The sequence below is a fragment of the Lonchura striata genome, chromosome 9, assembly GCF_046129695.1.
Source record: "Lonchura striata isolate bLonStr1 chromosome 9, bLonStr1.mat, whole genome shotgun sequence".
Classification (NCBI taxonomy): domain Eukaryota; kingdom Metazoa; phylum Chordata; class Aves; order Passeriformes; family Estrildidae; genus Lonchura; species Lonchura striata.
Window position 1 is genome coordinate 22,532,729 of NC_134611.1, and position 18,843 is coordinate 22,551,571.

General features: G+C 40.2%; 1 protein-coding gene across 1 annotated transcript in view; it reads left to right on the forward strand.

The window, feature by feature from the left end:
• The first annotated feature begins 9,978 nt into the window (after positions 1–9,978).
• PLPPR4 (phospholipid phosphatase related 4) overlaps positions 9,979–18,843 on the forward strand; it is a 31,079-nt gene continuing 22,214 nt past the window's right edge. Inside the window, exon 1 of the mRNA XM_021525383.2 lies at positions 9,979–10,115. Coding sequence (XP_021381058.1) covers positions 10,038–10,115 — 78 coding nt within the window. The 5' untranslated portion in view covers positions 9,979–10,037. The remainder of the gene's footprint in view (positions 10,116–18,843) is intronic.

Here is an 18,843-nt window from a genome sequence, read left to right on the forward strand (position 1 = left end):
AAACAAAGAATTGGAGCACTCTGGAGAAAGGTGCATGGAGTTTGGAAGCAGATATGCCAAAGGAAAACAGAAGAGGGTGAAAACATTAGAATGGAAGACTGGAAAAACTCGATGACAGAAAACTATAAGGAAGAGAAGATGGGGAGGAGGCAAGAAAAGTAAGAAACTGTAGAGGAGGTAGCAAAGAAGACATTGAAGTAGAAGAAAAGAAAAGATTTATAGAAAATTGAGTGATAGAACTGGAATGGTGAAATGGCAAGGAAAATCGGGAAATATGTGGAAGAGATATGAACAAGAGATGCACATGCATCTAGAGAGCATAAAATAAAATGTGAACATACAAAATTGTGTGGCAAGAACTGAACTCCTGAAATATGTAATCCATATTATAGGCAGTAATACCCGCTTCTGCAACATTACATCAAATCTCCAAACCTCACATCTATATCCCAAGACAAATCAATACTTCCTATTCCAGCCACCAATCCATTAACAGACAAAGGGATACACTTTAAGTCCTGAAAAAATGTTAATACTTTCCATCCTCTTTACAATGATCACAATCTTGGCATCAGAGCAATTTAAAATGTAGCATTTTAACCTGTTTGATGGTAGGGACATTAATTGCTTTTAATTTTGCTTTTGTGCTATAAATAAACTAGCTGATGATATCCAGGAGTCATAAACAATTTTCCTCTGATACCAAAGATGGTGACAGGGTTCATCTGCATATTCATCAAGTTGTATGCACATAAACAGGAAAGTTTTGTGGATTACTTACCCTACTTCTTCTACTATAGTGAAATTTACAACATTAGGATCTTTTAACAGCAGATCAGACTCTCTGACTAAATTCCAATGTGAACAAAAGGAACTATTCCCACATTCTTATTTGATTATTAGCAATTAAATGTAGAATTTTACAACAAAATGGAAAACTTTTCTGTTACCAAAGCAGTAAAAATGCAGAAAAAATAGCTGACATAAATTATTGCCATTAGAGAGACAGATGAGCCCGTTCAAAGAACGGTAAAATCAAGCATTAAGCAGTTACAAAAATAATACCACCTTCATTTATTTTCCTTGGGTTTAGACATTTAATTTGTCACTGGTCACAATTCCCTATTTATCACTAGAATTTGTATCTGGAAAGCATTCTACCAGAGCAGGAAGGCAAATAATAGTAATGAAAAACACATGAAAATTACATTCTACCAAATAAGTACTTACATTGATATTCTGCTATCAAAGGCATTTGAACTCCAAACAAATAAATCCTTCAATCAACATAAATGAAGTCCTGAGAAAGATGAATAAAACTACACTATTGTGTGTTTGTATTAATTTGGAATTAATAACGTTTTTGTAAGGTTTGGGTTCTTTGAAAATTCAACAGTTTGCTTTATAATTTGAGTTAGATTAAAGCTATCAATAATTATATTTCAGTGCAATTCAGGGGTACTGCTGAAAAATGATCAGAGTGACATCCCTTTGTCCACAACAGGAAAACAGGTTTTAATGAATTTCTGGTCTCTAATTAAGCTGCAATTTGAAATCCTAGTATGTAAAATGCTGTGAGCCTTTTAAAGTAATATCTCCAAGAAGGAATGCCTTATTTTTCATGGATTTGCAAGTGTTCGGATGAAGTTACTGTTTTAACTCAATACAGTTCTTACCAAAGCAAATCACTAAGGGCTCCCTTAACCTACAATGATCTGTTGCCTCAGGCAATGCACTTCTCCTTGCTCTGATAGCTGCTTGTCTGTCCATAAAAGCCATTTACTCCCAGGGCATTGAAAAGGAGCTTCTCTCTCCTTTTGTAGATCTCACCATCTTCTTCGTAAAGCATCCCCTCAAGGTGGTACTCCCTGGAAGTGGCAGCTGAATTTTGCTGAATTTGGCTACACAGCTTCTCCCCTCTATACATCTACAAAAACAATGATAAAAACTAATTTCCCTAAGTTATATGTGTAAAGCTTTAGTCCCTCTTTCGGGGGGGGGGGGAGGGGGGGGGCGGTCTTACACTGATAACTCAGAAACCAAAAAATATGTCAGATCTCATTTTGGAGGTATTTCACTAGGCTGAGGGACACACTGGAGAAATATAAGGCCAGCAGGAGAAATCTCCACCAGCCAGTCCACAAGGCAGAGGCCTGCAGGAGTTATGCTTACTATAATATTTGATGTTCCTGAATGGTTCCACAGGCTGTTGATCAGAAAACAAAGTCAAAGTACACCTGAGCTACTTTGGTTTATGTTAGGTAACACTTTGAGCCCTAATTTTCCAAGATTTTATACCTTTTCCTTTCTAGAGTGTCAAATGTGTCAAATTCAGGAGCAACCACCCAGGGAAAGCAGGTGCTGAATGGAAGAACTTGAAGTTAAAGCATTCATTAAGCCATCAGAAATGTCTTGTTCCCTGTTTTTCCCCATTGCTTTTATGTCCTACTGTTTGTGTTTACTGGAGCAGCTACACCAGACAAGAACTTTCTGCCACACTATGCCATGACCTGCACACAGCTCAAGCATCCACTCCTGCTTGCACTGTTGCAAAATCATCTTATATCTTCCATACATCTTAATTTTTTTCAGTAAGTTACACCTAATATTTACAGTCCTTAAAACTCAGTGAGAACTCATAATGGCTTGAAGGTGATATTCCAGTCAGGAGAGATGAAGAACTGCATCAGGAGCATCACTCCCTTACACAATATCTTATTATTATTACAGTTGCCATTACAACTCTGTTCAGGCTTTGCACTCTGAACTTTAGCAAGATACTTCTATGGTGAGTGCTTGTTGACTGTTCACATCTACATTTCTATTCTTAACAGACTTTTCCACATTTAATTCAGCAATGGTTGCTTTTAACAGCCTTCTAAGCATGATCACAAAGGGGCTGAAAGCCACCTGACAGCTCTTCACTCTCACACTACAGAACCAAATTACAAAATCATTGTATAACATCTTTTATTTTTGCCCAATTGCTAATTTTATAAAGAACACTGTTGCTGGAAATATTCAACTATTTTTATAATCCAAGTATTTCTACTCAACTTATTCATAGGTCAGGTTTTTATTCACTTTTATTCTAACAATATGATAGACTGGTTCCTGCACCATGCTGTTCTGCATTTATTCAACACTGACTGACAGCGAGTTTTTCTGCTGCCTGATGATGTTGATTTTTTTTCAAGGAAAATGTTATACGAATAATGAAATAAGTATTTCATGGTTTTCTCCTTTCTGTTAGTTCAGTCAGAGTTTTCTGGTGCTATACAGTATAAATATTAATTCTGATATATATTGAGTGCTATTGTGGAATTGCAGTCCTTTAAGCTGGTATGATTTCACTCAATTGTCACATTGCTTTAAGACTTCATAAATACCAAAAAAAAGTTTATGTGCATGTGTACACATAGGATAGGCTTTTATGCCTCAGTTTCTCTAACTAACAGTGAAAATTGATATTTAATGGTGTGGGACAGGAGCTTTCTTCAGTTGTGAGGCTACCTCATTTCTGTCCTTGACAATGAACAGCACTATGATTACTTTCAAAATAATTGATGTATCCATATGGAAGTTAATACTGGACTTCAATATTGTAAAAATAAAATATTTTGTCTCTTTTCAATTTGGAGCATCTAAGAACACTGAAAAGTACAAGTTTTAGCACTTCAGATATTTTTCCACTACCTCCTATGAATAAAACTATCTTGTGTTGCTACAATTCACTTGCTAAATTTCCTTCTCAACATCATGCATGCAGTTTGCCTTCCTCAAGGAGTTTGAAATATGCATTTTTCAAAAAAATTCTCTATTTGAGGAGGTGTTTATTTAAGCTGAAAAAACATGACACCAGAGTCTTGGATGTGGTAAAGCTATGTTGAGAAGCAAATACGTGCAGTGGTTAGAAAGGGATGGCCTAACAAATATCAACAAGTTATTGTAGTCCTGAAAATGTCAGAAAAGTGTAGCAGTCCTTTCCAGACATGGTATTTCATATAGACTTCAGGGCAAAGAGAATTTCTGCTGGGACTCCAACACTTACATTTATACAAATGGGTTCTACTGTTAATTGCCTGACTATAGTTTCTTACTCAACCTCTCTCTGCCTGAGCTCATGCACCAAAAGGCTGATACCTAATTAGCTGGTGATAACTTGCCTAGATTCAAGCAAAAGATTTGTAACAGGTCACTGCACAATAATCCAGATTTGGTTTTTATCGATATCTACACGAAGTTGCTTTAAAGAAGCATTGATGTCCCAGAAATGGGCTGGGATTTTCACATTCTGACATTTTCAAGCCTTCATGCTGTAACTAAGATCTTAAATACAGATGTGTGCAGGTAACCAAGAATCAACCATTATCAGCATAGAAATAAACACACACTGGGCACAGTCCACAGTGAGCACAGACTCAACATCAGCCAGCCACAAGGCAGCTTCAGTAAAAAGCCTCATAACCACCCAGCCTGTTACTAAATCTGACTTCAGGGAAAGCAGTTCATACAAACCACAGTCCAGCATTACACTTCTACAGCCACATGGCTTGCAAGCCATAAGTTGTCTAAGGCCAGAAAGCACAGGCATGTGAGTCTGCAAAATACTATGTAGATGTGTTCATAAATAGTGTTTATAGCCACAGAGTCAGAAAAATCATCCTAGCTTGACTCATGAAAAACATGTAAAATTCATTTTTCAAACCAAACACTACAGTGTAAAAGGCAGCAGGAAGCCAGGAATCATTCAGTCATCTGCTCCTTTAAAGCAGTGACCTATATCTAGCAGCCAAGGAAAAGACATTAGAAGACAGAACTTTACAACAACAGGAGATTATTAGGCATAACAGAGAAACAATTGCTTGCTGCAATTACAACTTCAAAGCAGAATTTAACTCTCCCATCTGCACTGTGCATCTCTTTTGTATGTTTTGAACTTGTTGCACTATGACTCTCCCAGTGCTGTCACATGCCATCTATCCAAGAGTGCTATGTGCTGCCAACATGGGATCTACAGATGGGTCAAAGAGGCAAATTTTGCCCTAACATGAGAAAGCAAGGAAAAAAATTCTGCACTTGAAGAAAGCTGATGCAAATTTTGATAATTAAAGGGATGCCCTTGCTACCATTCAGCTATCCTATTTTGCTATATTCTATAATTTTTCCCCTTCATAGCACATATCAGGTTCATATGTAAGGTACTTTGTTTAGATGGTGAAAAAGATGCTGCCATGTTGTCTGACATGAGCTTTGCTCTGGGAGCCAGCAGTATTTTTCCTCCAAATAACAGACTATCCTGAGGTAGTTGCACCAAAGATTAGAAAGCCTGTTCATCAAATATTCATAAAAAATGTATCTGTCTTATGACCAGAACAATCTTTTAAATGAATGACTAAAACAAGCAACATCCCCTCACTTGCTCAGGGCAGATTTACCTATGGAATAACATGTGGATTCAATACACACAAGAATTCCCCCAAACAAATTTTCCTGACTGGGAGTGTGGTGGGGGAAATAAGAATATATGTACAAACACACACTGCTGCATTTTTGAATTCTAATATGGCAAGCAAAGCAGAACAAAAAACATCTGTCAGTTCCACACAGCAAAGCCCAGCTCCCATATGCCACCCTTTCTCAAGAGAGGATTACTGTTTTAATATGCTGAGTTCACATCATCTATTCTGCTTTCAGTGGGCAAGCCAAAGAAAAAAAGATCTATCTATATAGTATGATTTAACCCTGTTCCATGCACACAGACCCAGAAGTGGCTTTTCTGTGGGGAAATTTTGTGGTGACCAGAAGAAAGCAGGTTTCCTTAGTCTACTAAGCAATGGTAACTGCAACTGCAGCTGCTACTGCAGCCTCTGGCCAAACCTTTTCTTGCTACAAACCCCCAGAGCCACTCTCTAACCAGGTAATCTGCATGGCCATAGACTCACCAGCTCCTCTAAATCTTTGTCATATTATTAAAATTGCTTTTGCAAGTGGGTTTATTCAGTGATACAATACTGGTCTCTGCTTGTGCAGTATGCTTTCTGTTGCCATGGAAGCAGTGAAACCACAGTCATTGCCTGTGTCCAGCACTTACCAAAGCCTCGGAGCAAAGGCAGACTTGGCTGCAGAGGGAAGAGAGCACCTGGACAGAGAGACAACGACCTACAGCCACATTTAATGCAGTGCAACTTTGCCAACACACTAGATTGTACTGAAAAAGAATTTCAAATCAGGTTCCAAATAACTGTGGCAGCTAGTGTCTGTCTGAGAAGCACAAAGATGTGCTTTCTTCATCTGAGGTGCTTTCTTCACCTAAAGAAGTTTCATCAACAATGCTTCTTTAGGGGGCCAAGGTCTTGGGTTAAACTGACCTCTAAAAATCAGCTTGCAGTCACCAGAGGCACCTACTGATTGCCAAGTTTTCTTTTTCTTGATGGAAAAATAAATTACTCCTAACAACTCCTTCTAGATGAGTCAGAAGAGGCCTATAGTCCACATCTATGAATTTCATCTTTTAGTTCCCTAACTCCTTTAAATGTTTTTATGAACTTGATTGGTTTTGCTGAAGCAAAGCATAAACAAACAATTTTATGCTTTATGCTAAGTGTTCCATGACACTTCTCTGAGTTTGCTTGAAGGTGGGTAGAAAAGCTGCCAGGAATAATGCAGATCCTGTAAATACTGACTATCCAGCACATAGATGCATTCATAAGTCACACATCACCACAATTTCTTGTAAGACTATCATGATTTAAATGGACAGAAGGTGTTTCTGAATTAGCTACCACCAACAGATTTTTCTTTAGGAGATCATATGGATGAGACACTCATTGTGGTGGACTGCCCTTAGACAAACACCAGGTATCTACCAAAGCCTCTCCATCACTCCCCTCCTGAGAGTGGACAGCCTGAGAGGGGACAGAAAATATAACAAAAGGCTTATGGGTCAAGACAAAAACAGGGAGAGATCATTTACTAGCCATTGTCTTGGGAAAAACAGACTAGACTTTGGGAAATTAGTTTAATTTAGTATCAATTTATTAGCTTATTTATTGCCAGCCCTATTGGCAGCTAGGAATCCACTGCTATCAGCACACCAAGGCTGAAATGGTGAAGTAGCACCTTAGCTGTACCTTGGTTACTTATTCCTGAGAAAGTGGTAGTTCTGCCTGAGTCTCAAGTGAGGATCTAAATGAAAGCCCAGAAAGAAGGGTGAGAAATGCACCCTAGACATGTCTATGCTTGCCCATCAATCTCACCTTTAGACTAGTGCAAGACAGACCTGTCCCATGCAGGGATGCAGGCACTGATGAGCCTTCTCCTCCTCTGTTTGGCTAGAATCCCATGTAGCTGTGAGAATCACTGAGCCAGCTATGCCAGAGCACCCTGACAGTAGGTGCAGCTGTCCAGGACACAGGTTTCCAGGAGTGCCTGATGCTTCTTTGTGAGGCTGGGGATGACAAACATTTATTTTGCAGAAGGTGTGCGTGAGCAGCTGTGTCCCCAGGTGAAGGAGCTATAGGAAGAAGTGGACAGGCTACTCAGTATTCAAGTGAATGATCAAGAGATAGAATGGTTATTTTCAGAGACACTACACTCTCAAGACTTTTGGGAGTCTTGAACCTCCAGTGTAGTGGAGAAGCAGGTGGACTCAGAACCCTACAGGTTAATTAATCAAAGGACTGCTAGTCAAGGGCCTGTTAAAGATGAAAGCTGGAACTCGGTCACTGCATATCAGGAGGAAGGCTCATCTTCCTTCTCAGCATTTGACTGATCCAGGGAAGTGCTCACAGCACCAAGCTTGACAGAGTTCAAGAAGCATTTGGACAATGATCCTGCACATGGTATGACTCTGGGAGATGGTCCTTTGCAGGGCCAGGAGTTGGTCTTGATGATCCTTGTGGGTCCCTTCTAACTCAACATATACTGTGATTCTGTGGCAAGGTCTGTCACTTTAGCTAACTCATATATAACCCCACTCCTAGATCTATCAGAATCAAACACAGAGAATTAGCACAACTCTTCCTGCCCTTACAGCAGTCACACAGCTTGGATGGCATCCTTCCCATCAGACACATATTTATAGTGAGTTTGTAGAATAGAGGCTGGCTACTACTTTTTGTTTCACTGTACCTATCATAAGTGCACTATTAATGGGCCTATAGGCAGTCCAATGATAAAATACAACTTATAAGAGGAATTTTTCCAGTTTCCAAAGTTACATCACAATGTGACCTTGTTGGTTCATTTTACCAGAGAAGTACCTCATCCCCCTGATTCTCCCAGAATGAAGCAAATTTTGTGTGAAACAGGCAGAAAAAGTTCTCTAATATTTTTTATTAGACTGTGCTGATTATTTTCAAGCCAGATTCATGATTTCACAGCAATCAAGGCTGATACAGTAAATACAATTACGTGGTATCACTTATTACCCACTCTCCCCAATAATAGTTACATATTTGGCATGAACAAAATCTTACAACAGCTCCTCAACTCTTGCTGTTTTACTTGGGATAACCCACCAGCAAAGTTAACAAAAACTGACTACTTTTATTTAAAGACTAGACTTGTACTGATGGGTATGAACCACTACTGGACATCTCCACAGCACTCTGAGTAATTTCCTGGAATTTAGTGCTGATAGACAGGAACAAACCTCCTCTGCTCACAGCTCCACTGTTCCCAGTAACCCCCCTGGCTACCTCCACTACCTGGAAGCCCCTGATCTGCCTTTTAGAAGGCTACCAACAATTGCCCTGACTCCTGAGCCAGCCCTGTAAATCTTTCCTAACAGGGTTAAGACAAGAATATGTGTTGGTATGGCAACGTGTGTTGCAGCTCTGAAAAGTCTTTTTCAGTGATTTGGAGTCAGACTACAGATTTGCCTTCTACACCTGCCTGCAGGCATGAAGTACATTTTTGATTTTACCCTCTCATGAAGCTTGTCTACTCAGTGCAGAACATGGATTGGCATATCCACTCTGGATAAATTAAAAGAGAGCAGCTAGAAAAGAAAAGGAGCCGATAAGAAACTTCACCTCCATTGCCGTAGCAGCCAAAATACTAGCAACCATCAGAACAAAAACAGCAGGTAATTTCCCATTTTCCCCCAAAAGGAGAAAGACAGGAAATGAACAGATTGCTTGAGACACCTCTCTCTTTGTAAATTAAAGCTGAACATCACCATGCAAGAATAAGCTTGTAGGCACAAGACAACTTTTGCAGACCGTATTAATGTGCTACAAAGAATGAAAACACTATCTTTCACAGAGAATTCCTGCAGGCTTTATCCAGGGTACCTCTCATTGACATTAACAGGAGCTTGCCTGGGAAAAGGCTGCAAACTTTGATCCATAAATAGGTTCTTAGCACATTTCACCATGGAAACAATTGCTCAGGTTAATTCTGTTCTTTTCAAGACTGTAGCAGGAACTGCACCAGATACTTGACAGATCAGACAAATCACATGCCTCAGTATTGCACATGGGTTGAAGAGCTCAGTTTGGCTCAGTCCCAGTCATACCACTCCCCCTGACTGGCACTAAGACGGAGGTGAGCTGCCATTAACATCTTGATTTCAAATAGAGTACACCTGCAAGAAAAGAACATTGATTGTATAGGAATGCTATTCCCTGGAACGTTCTACTATTCTGTTTCAGAGCAAGTATTTCCCAGAAACAAGAGAAACGCCGCAGACTCCTCAAGGAGCATCCCGAACACCCTGATGCCCTCAGGGATCCTGTTCCGATCCCTCAAACCCGTACGTGCGCGTACAAATCTCCCGCCGCAGCCGGAGCATCCCCGCGTGTGGGCGCACCGCGCGGGGCTCCCCTGCCCGCCGGTCGCCGCCTGGCCCGGCGCGAAGGAGTTAAGCCGGCTGGGACCCCCGCCCGCCGCCGAGCAGGCTCCTGACGTCAGCCCCGCGCACGGCGCAGCGCTCGGCGCGGCGGCGGGCGGGGGAGAGCCGCGGCGGCCGGGCGGCTGCGAGCGGCCGGGCAGCGCTTGGCCGCGGGGCCGCCGCCCGCAGCCCCGCCAGCATGTCCGCGAAGGAGCGGCCGAAGGGCAAAGTGACCAAGGACAGCGTCACCCTCCTGCCCTGCTTCTACTTCGTGGAGGTGAGTGGCCGCTACGCCGAGCGGGCTGGCCGGGGGCGGGCGGCGGGCGCGGGCAGCGGCGCGGAGCCGATCCGCGGGGAACGCGGGGCGCCCGCGGGGAGCGAGCTCGCCTCGGTGCTCTTTCCGCACCGTCTGATGCAAAACCCTTACGTGATGCTTCGTCTCGCCGAAATCAGCATCGAAGCTCCCTATAAGGAGTAGGCATACATTAATCTCATCTGTCGAGCCTTTTGCAGCAGGAATTATTTCTAAGAATTACTCAGAACGCGAAAAGGTGCCTCAAATAAATCGGACTATGTGCATAGGAACCTCTCGGGAGGAAGACATGTTTCAAGAAGGACTGGCTTCCAGGCAAATGCCACTTGCATTGCTTTGATAGGATAAAAATCACGTTCATAAGGGAATGCTTAGAAAAATAGAAATGTTCTCAAATAGGTAATCACTGATACATTTTTGCTGACCCCTGAAGATTGTGTTTCCTCTATCAGAGCCAAAAATGTCTGTTTGGAAAACAGAATGAGGTTCTCAGCACATCTTCTAGGGCAAAACCTGCTATGACTGCTCAGCTGGTAGCAGGTGGAGTTGCAGAGACTGTGGCTGCTTGGTGTGTCACTTGGAGGCACTTGGCCTCCCTGGAAAGTACAGTCACTTAGGTACTTCTGGAAGATCATGAGTAGAAACAGTTAAGCTTAAAGAGACAGTTGTGATGTGGATTTGTTTAATGTCATAGCAGAAAGAGGAAGGTATAAATGTTTTATGGCTTGAGCGAAGTGTTTCATGTGACCCTATTCACAGGGAACAGAGCCTGTGGAATTTTGAGGCTACTAACTTAGGTAAGAAACAGATTATGACAATAATAAGAAGAACTTAGTGGTAAAATACAGTGTAAGTTAACTATAACTGGCACTCAAAGATACAAAATAGATATAATACTTAATATATAAAAATGTAAACATAGGGTGAAATATAAAACAAAATATATTTACTCTCAGATGCACTTGAAGGGCTTTGGAGGTTCTCTAGAAGGTAGAAGGTGGTTGGGTGCAGAAGGAATTTAGGTAACAGTGGGGTGTTTCAATTCTGTAAGTACCTGGATATGGTCAGCAGCTAACACTAAGCTGCACCAACTGGAAAGCTTAACAGAGACTGGTTGTATGGAAGCATCAAGCTCATCCTATCAGTGTGATTAGGCCTGCTCAAGAAAAGCCCTTTGATGCAAGGCACATGCTGTGGTATGCATCTTATATTAGCTTTGCATAGGAGGCAGAGGTCAAACTTGGAGAACCCCCTAAGAAAAGGTAAGGGGCTTCTTCACTCTATGCTCTCTTTGCTGCTTTGAGAATCCAGACAGGAAGGGAGGTTGCTGAACCTCAGCCTGAGCAGGTCACTAATGCTGGAAATGATGTAGAGGTCCTGCAAGATACAACAAAACTTATGCTGTGCTTTGGCCTGCAGCAAGATGGGATGAAATGCAGAGCAACAGCACAAAGTGTGTGCCTGCTGCTCTTAAGAGTTGCCTTATGTAATACTGATTGCAGGCATACACTTTCCCTAGAAGCTCCCAGCAGCTGTTACAAGGAATAAGGTAAAGGATTCTGTGAGCAGCGAAGAACCTACACTGATCTCTGCTTACAGTTCCCACATGAGGCAGGCAAGTTCTCCACTCAGGTCTAGACTGTAAGGTTCCTCAGCAAGTCATTCCAAGCTTTATTTAAAAAAAAGTAGTGATTTTCAACACCCAGTTGCTCGGAGGGAGTCAAAGCCCTCAATTAACAGAAAAGTCTGCTAATGAACTTTTAAGACTTCTATGTTATTCAGTCACAGGAGCAGTCAAGAGCCTGTGTGAGCCTTTCCCCACCAGGAGTAATTTCTAATTACTGAACTGCAGACTTACAGCCCTTCTTGAACTGAAAAGTAAAAGCAACATCAAGAGAAAAAACTGACTTCCATACACCTGAACCTAAATATTGATTAGGAAATTTTTTACGAGTTATCAGCCCTGTCCTATTACATAGCATAAGGATTTGAAACCATTTCCCACTTTTCAGTTGAGGACTCAAATCACTTGGGTGAAAGGGTAACAACAATTCATGTGGTACTTGAAAGGAGCATGTAGCTTGTGTTGCCTGTGAACGCCCACTCCATGTTTGCACGCATGCGCACCAATTCTCATCAGACTAACGAGAATGCCTTTTGAAAGCTTTGGAGCACAGCAAATTGCCAGCACTTCAGCAGCATCAGGGAAAGAACATGACTCAAAATCTTCTGTTGTGATTGGCTCAAACAGAACCAGATTAAGTTGTACTCCATGAAGAGGGATTTATTCAGAGATCATTCAATTGCAATGAGAAGTTTGCAAGTGTAAGGGATAGAGGAGTCAACCACTGTGGTTGACGGGCATTACCATGTAATAAGGATTTCCTTTCTAAGCAGGAGGTAAGGTACTAATGCAATCCAACAACAGCCAACTACTTAGACCCAAAATTTACCTACTTTAAATAAGGCTTTCTGAATTTTAAAGCTTTTACTTTATTAAATGGATGGTAAGAAACAGGCTTTCAACCCCTTGCCTTTGAATGCTATCAATTCTCTTATGGGTTTTTTTTGGCACTTATCCACTTCTATTTTCCCTCTCCTGTTCATAGAAGACAATGCCTTCCCACTCTGAACTGCAACAAAAAAACCCCATAGCCCATTAAGTTTCCACCTCCAAACAAGAAAAGTAGGGCTTGCTGACATCCACTTTCCAGCAAGACCTGTTTAGGAGGTCTCGGCCCAGGGAAAACCACATTGTTTAGAAAATACATTTCTAAAAATGTACTATTTCCTCTTGAATGCTAGACAAAAGCATAGATTTGGAAAAAAAGATGTTGAGTTGAAAGTAAATTATTTTTCAACATGGTAGGAAAGGGATGTATTCATGTTAAACAAATGAAATATATTTTAAAGAGTGAAATGAGTGAAATAATACATGTTACAACCAATACAATGCAGGCATGTAGAAAAAGCAACACACAAATACAGTTCTGACACTCAGGAATTTAAACTGTTAAGATCCTTAAGAATGTGTTATGAACGAGATTAACTCCAGTAAACAAAGGTGTTTAGTGGCAGTGACTATCAGGCTTAGATAAAAAATGTGATTACATAGAATGTAGGCAGGCTGGCTGCCCTGGAGAAAAGGACAGTGAGATGAGACTGCACAGCTGTCTACAGCTTCCTCACAAGGGAAAAGATGAGGAGCAGGTACCAATCTCTCCTCTCTGGTGACAAGCAACAGGACCCAAGGGAATGACAGGAAGTTGTGTCAAGGGAGGTTTAGGTTGGATATTACACAAATACTCTTCACCCAGAGAGTGGTTGAGCACTGGAACAGGCTCCCCAGCACAGTGGTCACAGCACCAAGCCTGACAGAATTCAAGAAGTGTTTGGACAATGGTGTCAAGCACATGGTGTGACTCTTTGGGATGGTCCTGTGCCGGGCCAGGAATTGGACTTCAGTGGTCCTTGTGGGTCTCTTCCAAATCAGGACATATTCTAAGAACTGATAGATAATTCAAACTAGCAGGTGTTCCCAACAAAAGAGTTAAAACATAAAATTAACATGCTCCTCTTAACATCATTAGAGCTACTCTTTGTTTACATGGGAAAAGCAAAAGGAGAATCAGGCTAGAGCTTTGAAATACAGGGAAATAGAAAGAAAATGAAGAAACAGCTTCTGAAAAATATAGATAGGTCATTCTCTAAAAACATTAGAGGCAAATAAACATTATAAAGTACATCTCAACACATTTTCAATTACATATTTTCAAGGTTCATGACTCATAAAATAAAGTAACTTGATAACTTATCCTATGTCTCGTAGGAATGTTTTAGAAGTTATTTTAAAGGACTGGTAATAGTTCTGCTTAGCAGAACCTCTGATTAGCACACACTCCTGAGAGCTGAATAATTTTAGATTACCTTATGCACACTTACCTGAAGGGCATGGTAATCATCACCATCAGGCAGTTAGACCTCTTTTATTCCTAATTGTGCTTAAGGCATTTTAAGGTTCTGTAGACTGACTCTATGGGTTATCTGAATTTCATTTGCATAGCTGAGAAAGACAAAGCTTTCCACGAAAAATTCATAGTCCCTCTGGTCTAGTAGGAGTTACTTTTCATGGTAAAAATTCTAGGTACCTCTGGGAGATCTTGAAAATGAGTATTCTCGGAAAAAGTTTTGGGTTTTGTTAACTGACTTTGATTTCAGCATGTCCAGAGTATATCATTATTGTACTCACTTAGAGAAAAAAAATATTGATGTCTTGAGTTTTAATATAAATCTGAAAAATTTCCAGAGTTATGTAGTTTCCATTCCTAGCAGAGTGGTTGCACTTTGGCATCAGGACAGACAGATTTCTCTTGGTGAAGGAAATAGACCGTCTTTACTCATTTCAAAAACTCCTGGTTTAAATCCTGTTCTCATGCATAAATTTTGTGTTTGACTTCAGTGGCATTATTGCTTCATCCAGGGCCTAATATGTGGAAATGCAAAAGGTCAAGGTGTTGTCAATCTGCATAACTTGATGCATTTATTCTCCAGCTAAATTGTGTTGCTGTAGCCTTCATGTGCTGGTTGTGTAACTTCCAGGGACTAAAACTGGAGATATTTTAGATACTGTCCCTTGTACAGTTAAATTTTCTTCCTTATGTTGTCTTCTAGAGTCTGTGTTATGAATGCATATGGATGAAGCTTCTTTTTCTACACTTTCCAGAGCTCAGCCAGGCCTTAATCAGTTTGGAAACACTTCTTCTAGTGGTATAAGACCCTTCCTTGTTCCCCAAAAGAGTTGGATTTCCCACCAGCAGAAAGCACAAAGATCTATTATCATTGTAGAACTCCAGGCTGCAGAACTCAGGAGGTCATGAGACCCCACTGAAATAAGTGCATGTAGAGTATGGCCACTGTGTCTCAGTAATAGATGTTTTACTTCCTTTTGTTTCTAACATACGCTGAGAGAGCTGAGCTTGAAACATCATTTGAAACTCAGTAGCTTCTTAGTCACATCTGGAATGCTTTTCAGCTGTTCAGCCATGCATGACCCCAATATTTAAATTACAGTGACCTGCAAGTCATGTATAGGTGTGACTGCAAAATGTAAGAATTAAACTGTAATGCTGTGCCTTGGAGGCACAGTGTAGTCATATTCCTCTCTAGATTGGTTTTCTGTTATACTTAAATTAACTGGAGGGTGCACCCAACAAATATCCCTAATGGCAGCAGATGAAATTATCCCTTTGCTACTGTCAAAGAAGCATAATATTTTCCAAATACATATTTTTCTCTCAAAAGAGTCAACCATGTGTGAGAGAAGGACAAATAAGCTTAGTTCTCTGCTCATTGAGCTGACCTAGTCATGTGGCTGACTCTCAGAAGATAGATGTCAGATGTGTTTATAAAGCTGCATTACAGACCAATATTCCCAAAATATTAGGGGGCCATCCAAGACCTGAGGAGGCTGCTATGCATTTAGAGCAGCTGTATAATTCACTGGCCAAGTCATCAATGTTGCATCCTCGCTGTCAATTCTGTGCTTATGGAAGAGCTGTATAGCCTAAACAATACCAGCTTTTAGCAGGACATGGTCATAACAGGGGAATGAAAAGGGAGAAGCCACACCTGTGCTGAGGCTGTCTTTGGAAAACAAATGCAAATGCCACAAGCTAGATGTCCCTTCTGGTTTTGGCTATGTGCTTGGCAAGTGTAGAGTTTGAATAGTTCTCAGTGAAAGAAGGCTCTGCTTCCTTTTCAGTCTAGCAACATCCTCTTGACCTAATACTTCCAGTAGTAAAATAAGGTCTGAATATGTTAGAAATTAATGGAGCTACATTTTTCCATATTACCACCTCTTCCAAAAATTTATAATGCTACCATCTGTGATCTTCTTTAGTAGTTGTTAAAAATCTATTACTCTGAAGCCGAAGTCAATAAAACCAGCATATTGTGAACCCTTAACATGCCCAGGAGCTGAGCTATTACAAACATGATATCTTGTCTGATGATCCTGTCATTCAGTTTTTAGGGAATTCAGAAGTGGCTAACAGCATGGGAGGAAGCCACTGGAGAAGGGCTGGCAGCTACAGGATTAATTTTTATTTGTATGTACGGAAATCAGCATGCTTGAGAGAGTATAATAAATTGTAGCATTGTGTAGGGACTGGCAGCTTTGTCCGCTTAGACATGGAATTTTGGAAGAAACTTCTAGCTGAAATTTGGTGACACTGACCTGAAAACAGCTGCCTTTTGTTGAAGTACTGCTGTTCTTGATTCACCCTGACATTGCAGCAGAAGCATAAATTTTGTAATTAACAGTACATGTCATATTCTAAATCTCACTGTATGTATTATAACAATCAATTATTAATTTATTGTAATTATAATTGATGTAATCAAAAAATAATAATTACGATAAGGAGTCATCAATTATGTTTGAAGTCACACTGAAAAGAAATGCATTACTGGTGATTTTGTGTTTTAAATTGCTGCCTGAAATTTTACTTTAAACACATATATTTAATAGAATATATATACATCTATATAAAATATATAATATAGAAAATTTGTAAAATATTTATAGATTACATCTCTCCAAAAATATTTTTGTTAAAGAATTTTTATTTTGTTGGTTTCTCCCTGTATAATTGCTGCTTCATATATATTTAGAAAAAAAAGAAAAAAATCAAAAGAAAAAGCACTTCTAGGGTTACTATGCCTTCAGCATGACTGAGCCTTCTGAAATAAATAGAAATTGTATCACTGATATATAATCTCTGTTTTTAGATCTTACACATACTGAGACCTTTCTATTAAGACCTGGTAGAAGATAAGGATAATTTGAAGAGTTCCATTAAGATAGCTGTTGTATTTCCAAAGCTAGACTATAACTGGCAATCACAAAACAATTAAGTTAAATTCTAAAACAAATGCCGGAAATCATTTTCCAAAATGGTAATTACAATAGCTTTCAAAGACATCTGGGATTTGAAATTCAACTTTAAGTTGAAATTAAATCAAATAGCATTAAGTCTAGAGAAACAAGACCGTTACATCATGCATCTGTACACAATTTCCACAAAAGTTAGACAATGGTGAGACACAAGTAGTTTAGAGAAAAGACTAATTCCTTCTAGCTTTGGACCAGATTAAACTTGCATCCAGAAAAGGGACAAGAGATAAGATAAGGATAAGAGATAAGAGAAAACTATCTTCTTTCCATTCTCTCCTCCTGCCCATTGTGAATCTTGCAGCAAAGTACAACAGGATAGCAGCCAGATCGGTTAAAAGCTGCAGTTACTGTTAGTAGTTGGCTAAAGGAACACCTTGTCTCCTCCAAGCCACTACAGCTCTTTCTTGTCTCATCCATCTGTTTGCCTTGTCATTTAGACCATGAATTCCTTGGCACAAGGATCAACATTTATGATAAATTTAATAGAATCTTCCACAATGCACAGCCTTGTCATGGGAACTAAACATAGTTATTAATTAGACCATCCTTCTCTGAAAGACTTGGCTGATATTTATTCATGCTGGGAAACCGTGGCATTCATTAGTTATCTCTTTGAGGCAATCCTGTTCATTTACTTGATTGCTTACAAAGAATCCCAATTCCCAGAAAACAAGAGAAACATCAGGAGGCAGCTCCCATACTCAGGAGCCCATTGCTTGCTGTGGAAGGGTTGTAGAGCAACCTAAGGATCTGAGAAGTTCCTGGCCATCCAAGTCTAAAATATCCAAGTCTAAAATACAAAATATCCAAACAGTGTATCAGGCATTCCATAACCCTTTCTTTTGACAGCTGGGCTAGTCATACCATCTTTAGTCTGCATCTGGCAAATCATGTCTTGACTTTCTCTCAAAGCTACATCCATGCTGCTTCTCTCTTTTCTGCCTACAGGCAACACCGCCACAGGATCTGGGTATGAGTTCATGGTAAGAGAGAACACCCAGACAGCACAATTTAGCAAAGCAAAAGTCACATAACTGCAAGCTACAAAACAGGTTCAGACATCTGAGTATGTGACATTCCATAGCTGAATTCATATAAAGTCCATGAATTTTAAGATGTTATTTTCCTGAAAATAAATAGGGTCTTTTTGCTTAGTTAAGTGCTGATGAATACGAGAGTAAAATATAAAACTAGCAGTGTACCGTTTTAGAGAACTTATAGAAGCCAAGGATTCCCAGGTTCTATCCACTCCAATAGGACTTCCCTACTAAGCCTTGACCTTCCACTGACCCATTTGCAAGACTGCTGTTTTTACACCAGACCTTGTATTCCTGCATTACAGAGAGAGCAATGTGGTGGAGTTGTAGGTCTAGGGCAGGAGCTGGGACATGTACTGGTACTAGAGACCTCAAGGTTGTGAACAACTGACCCAATGGTCCGATAAAGAAATGCAGAACTGCAGCTCACAAAACTGAAGGGTAACAAAGAGATCAAAACCAAGAATCCAACATATGAGAACCATGCCACATATAGTAAATTGGAATGTAATGTGAAAAGACAGAAATGAAGTGAAGTAGTTTCCAAAGTAATGAAGCATCCCCATCAACATTATACTGCTCCTGAGAAAGGATTTGGGATGTGCTACACTACAGCTCATTTTATACTAAATAACTGCTTGTTACTCCTAGATATAAATACAAAAATCATGCAGAATTGTACCATAGAAAGATACAAAAG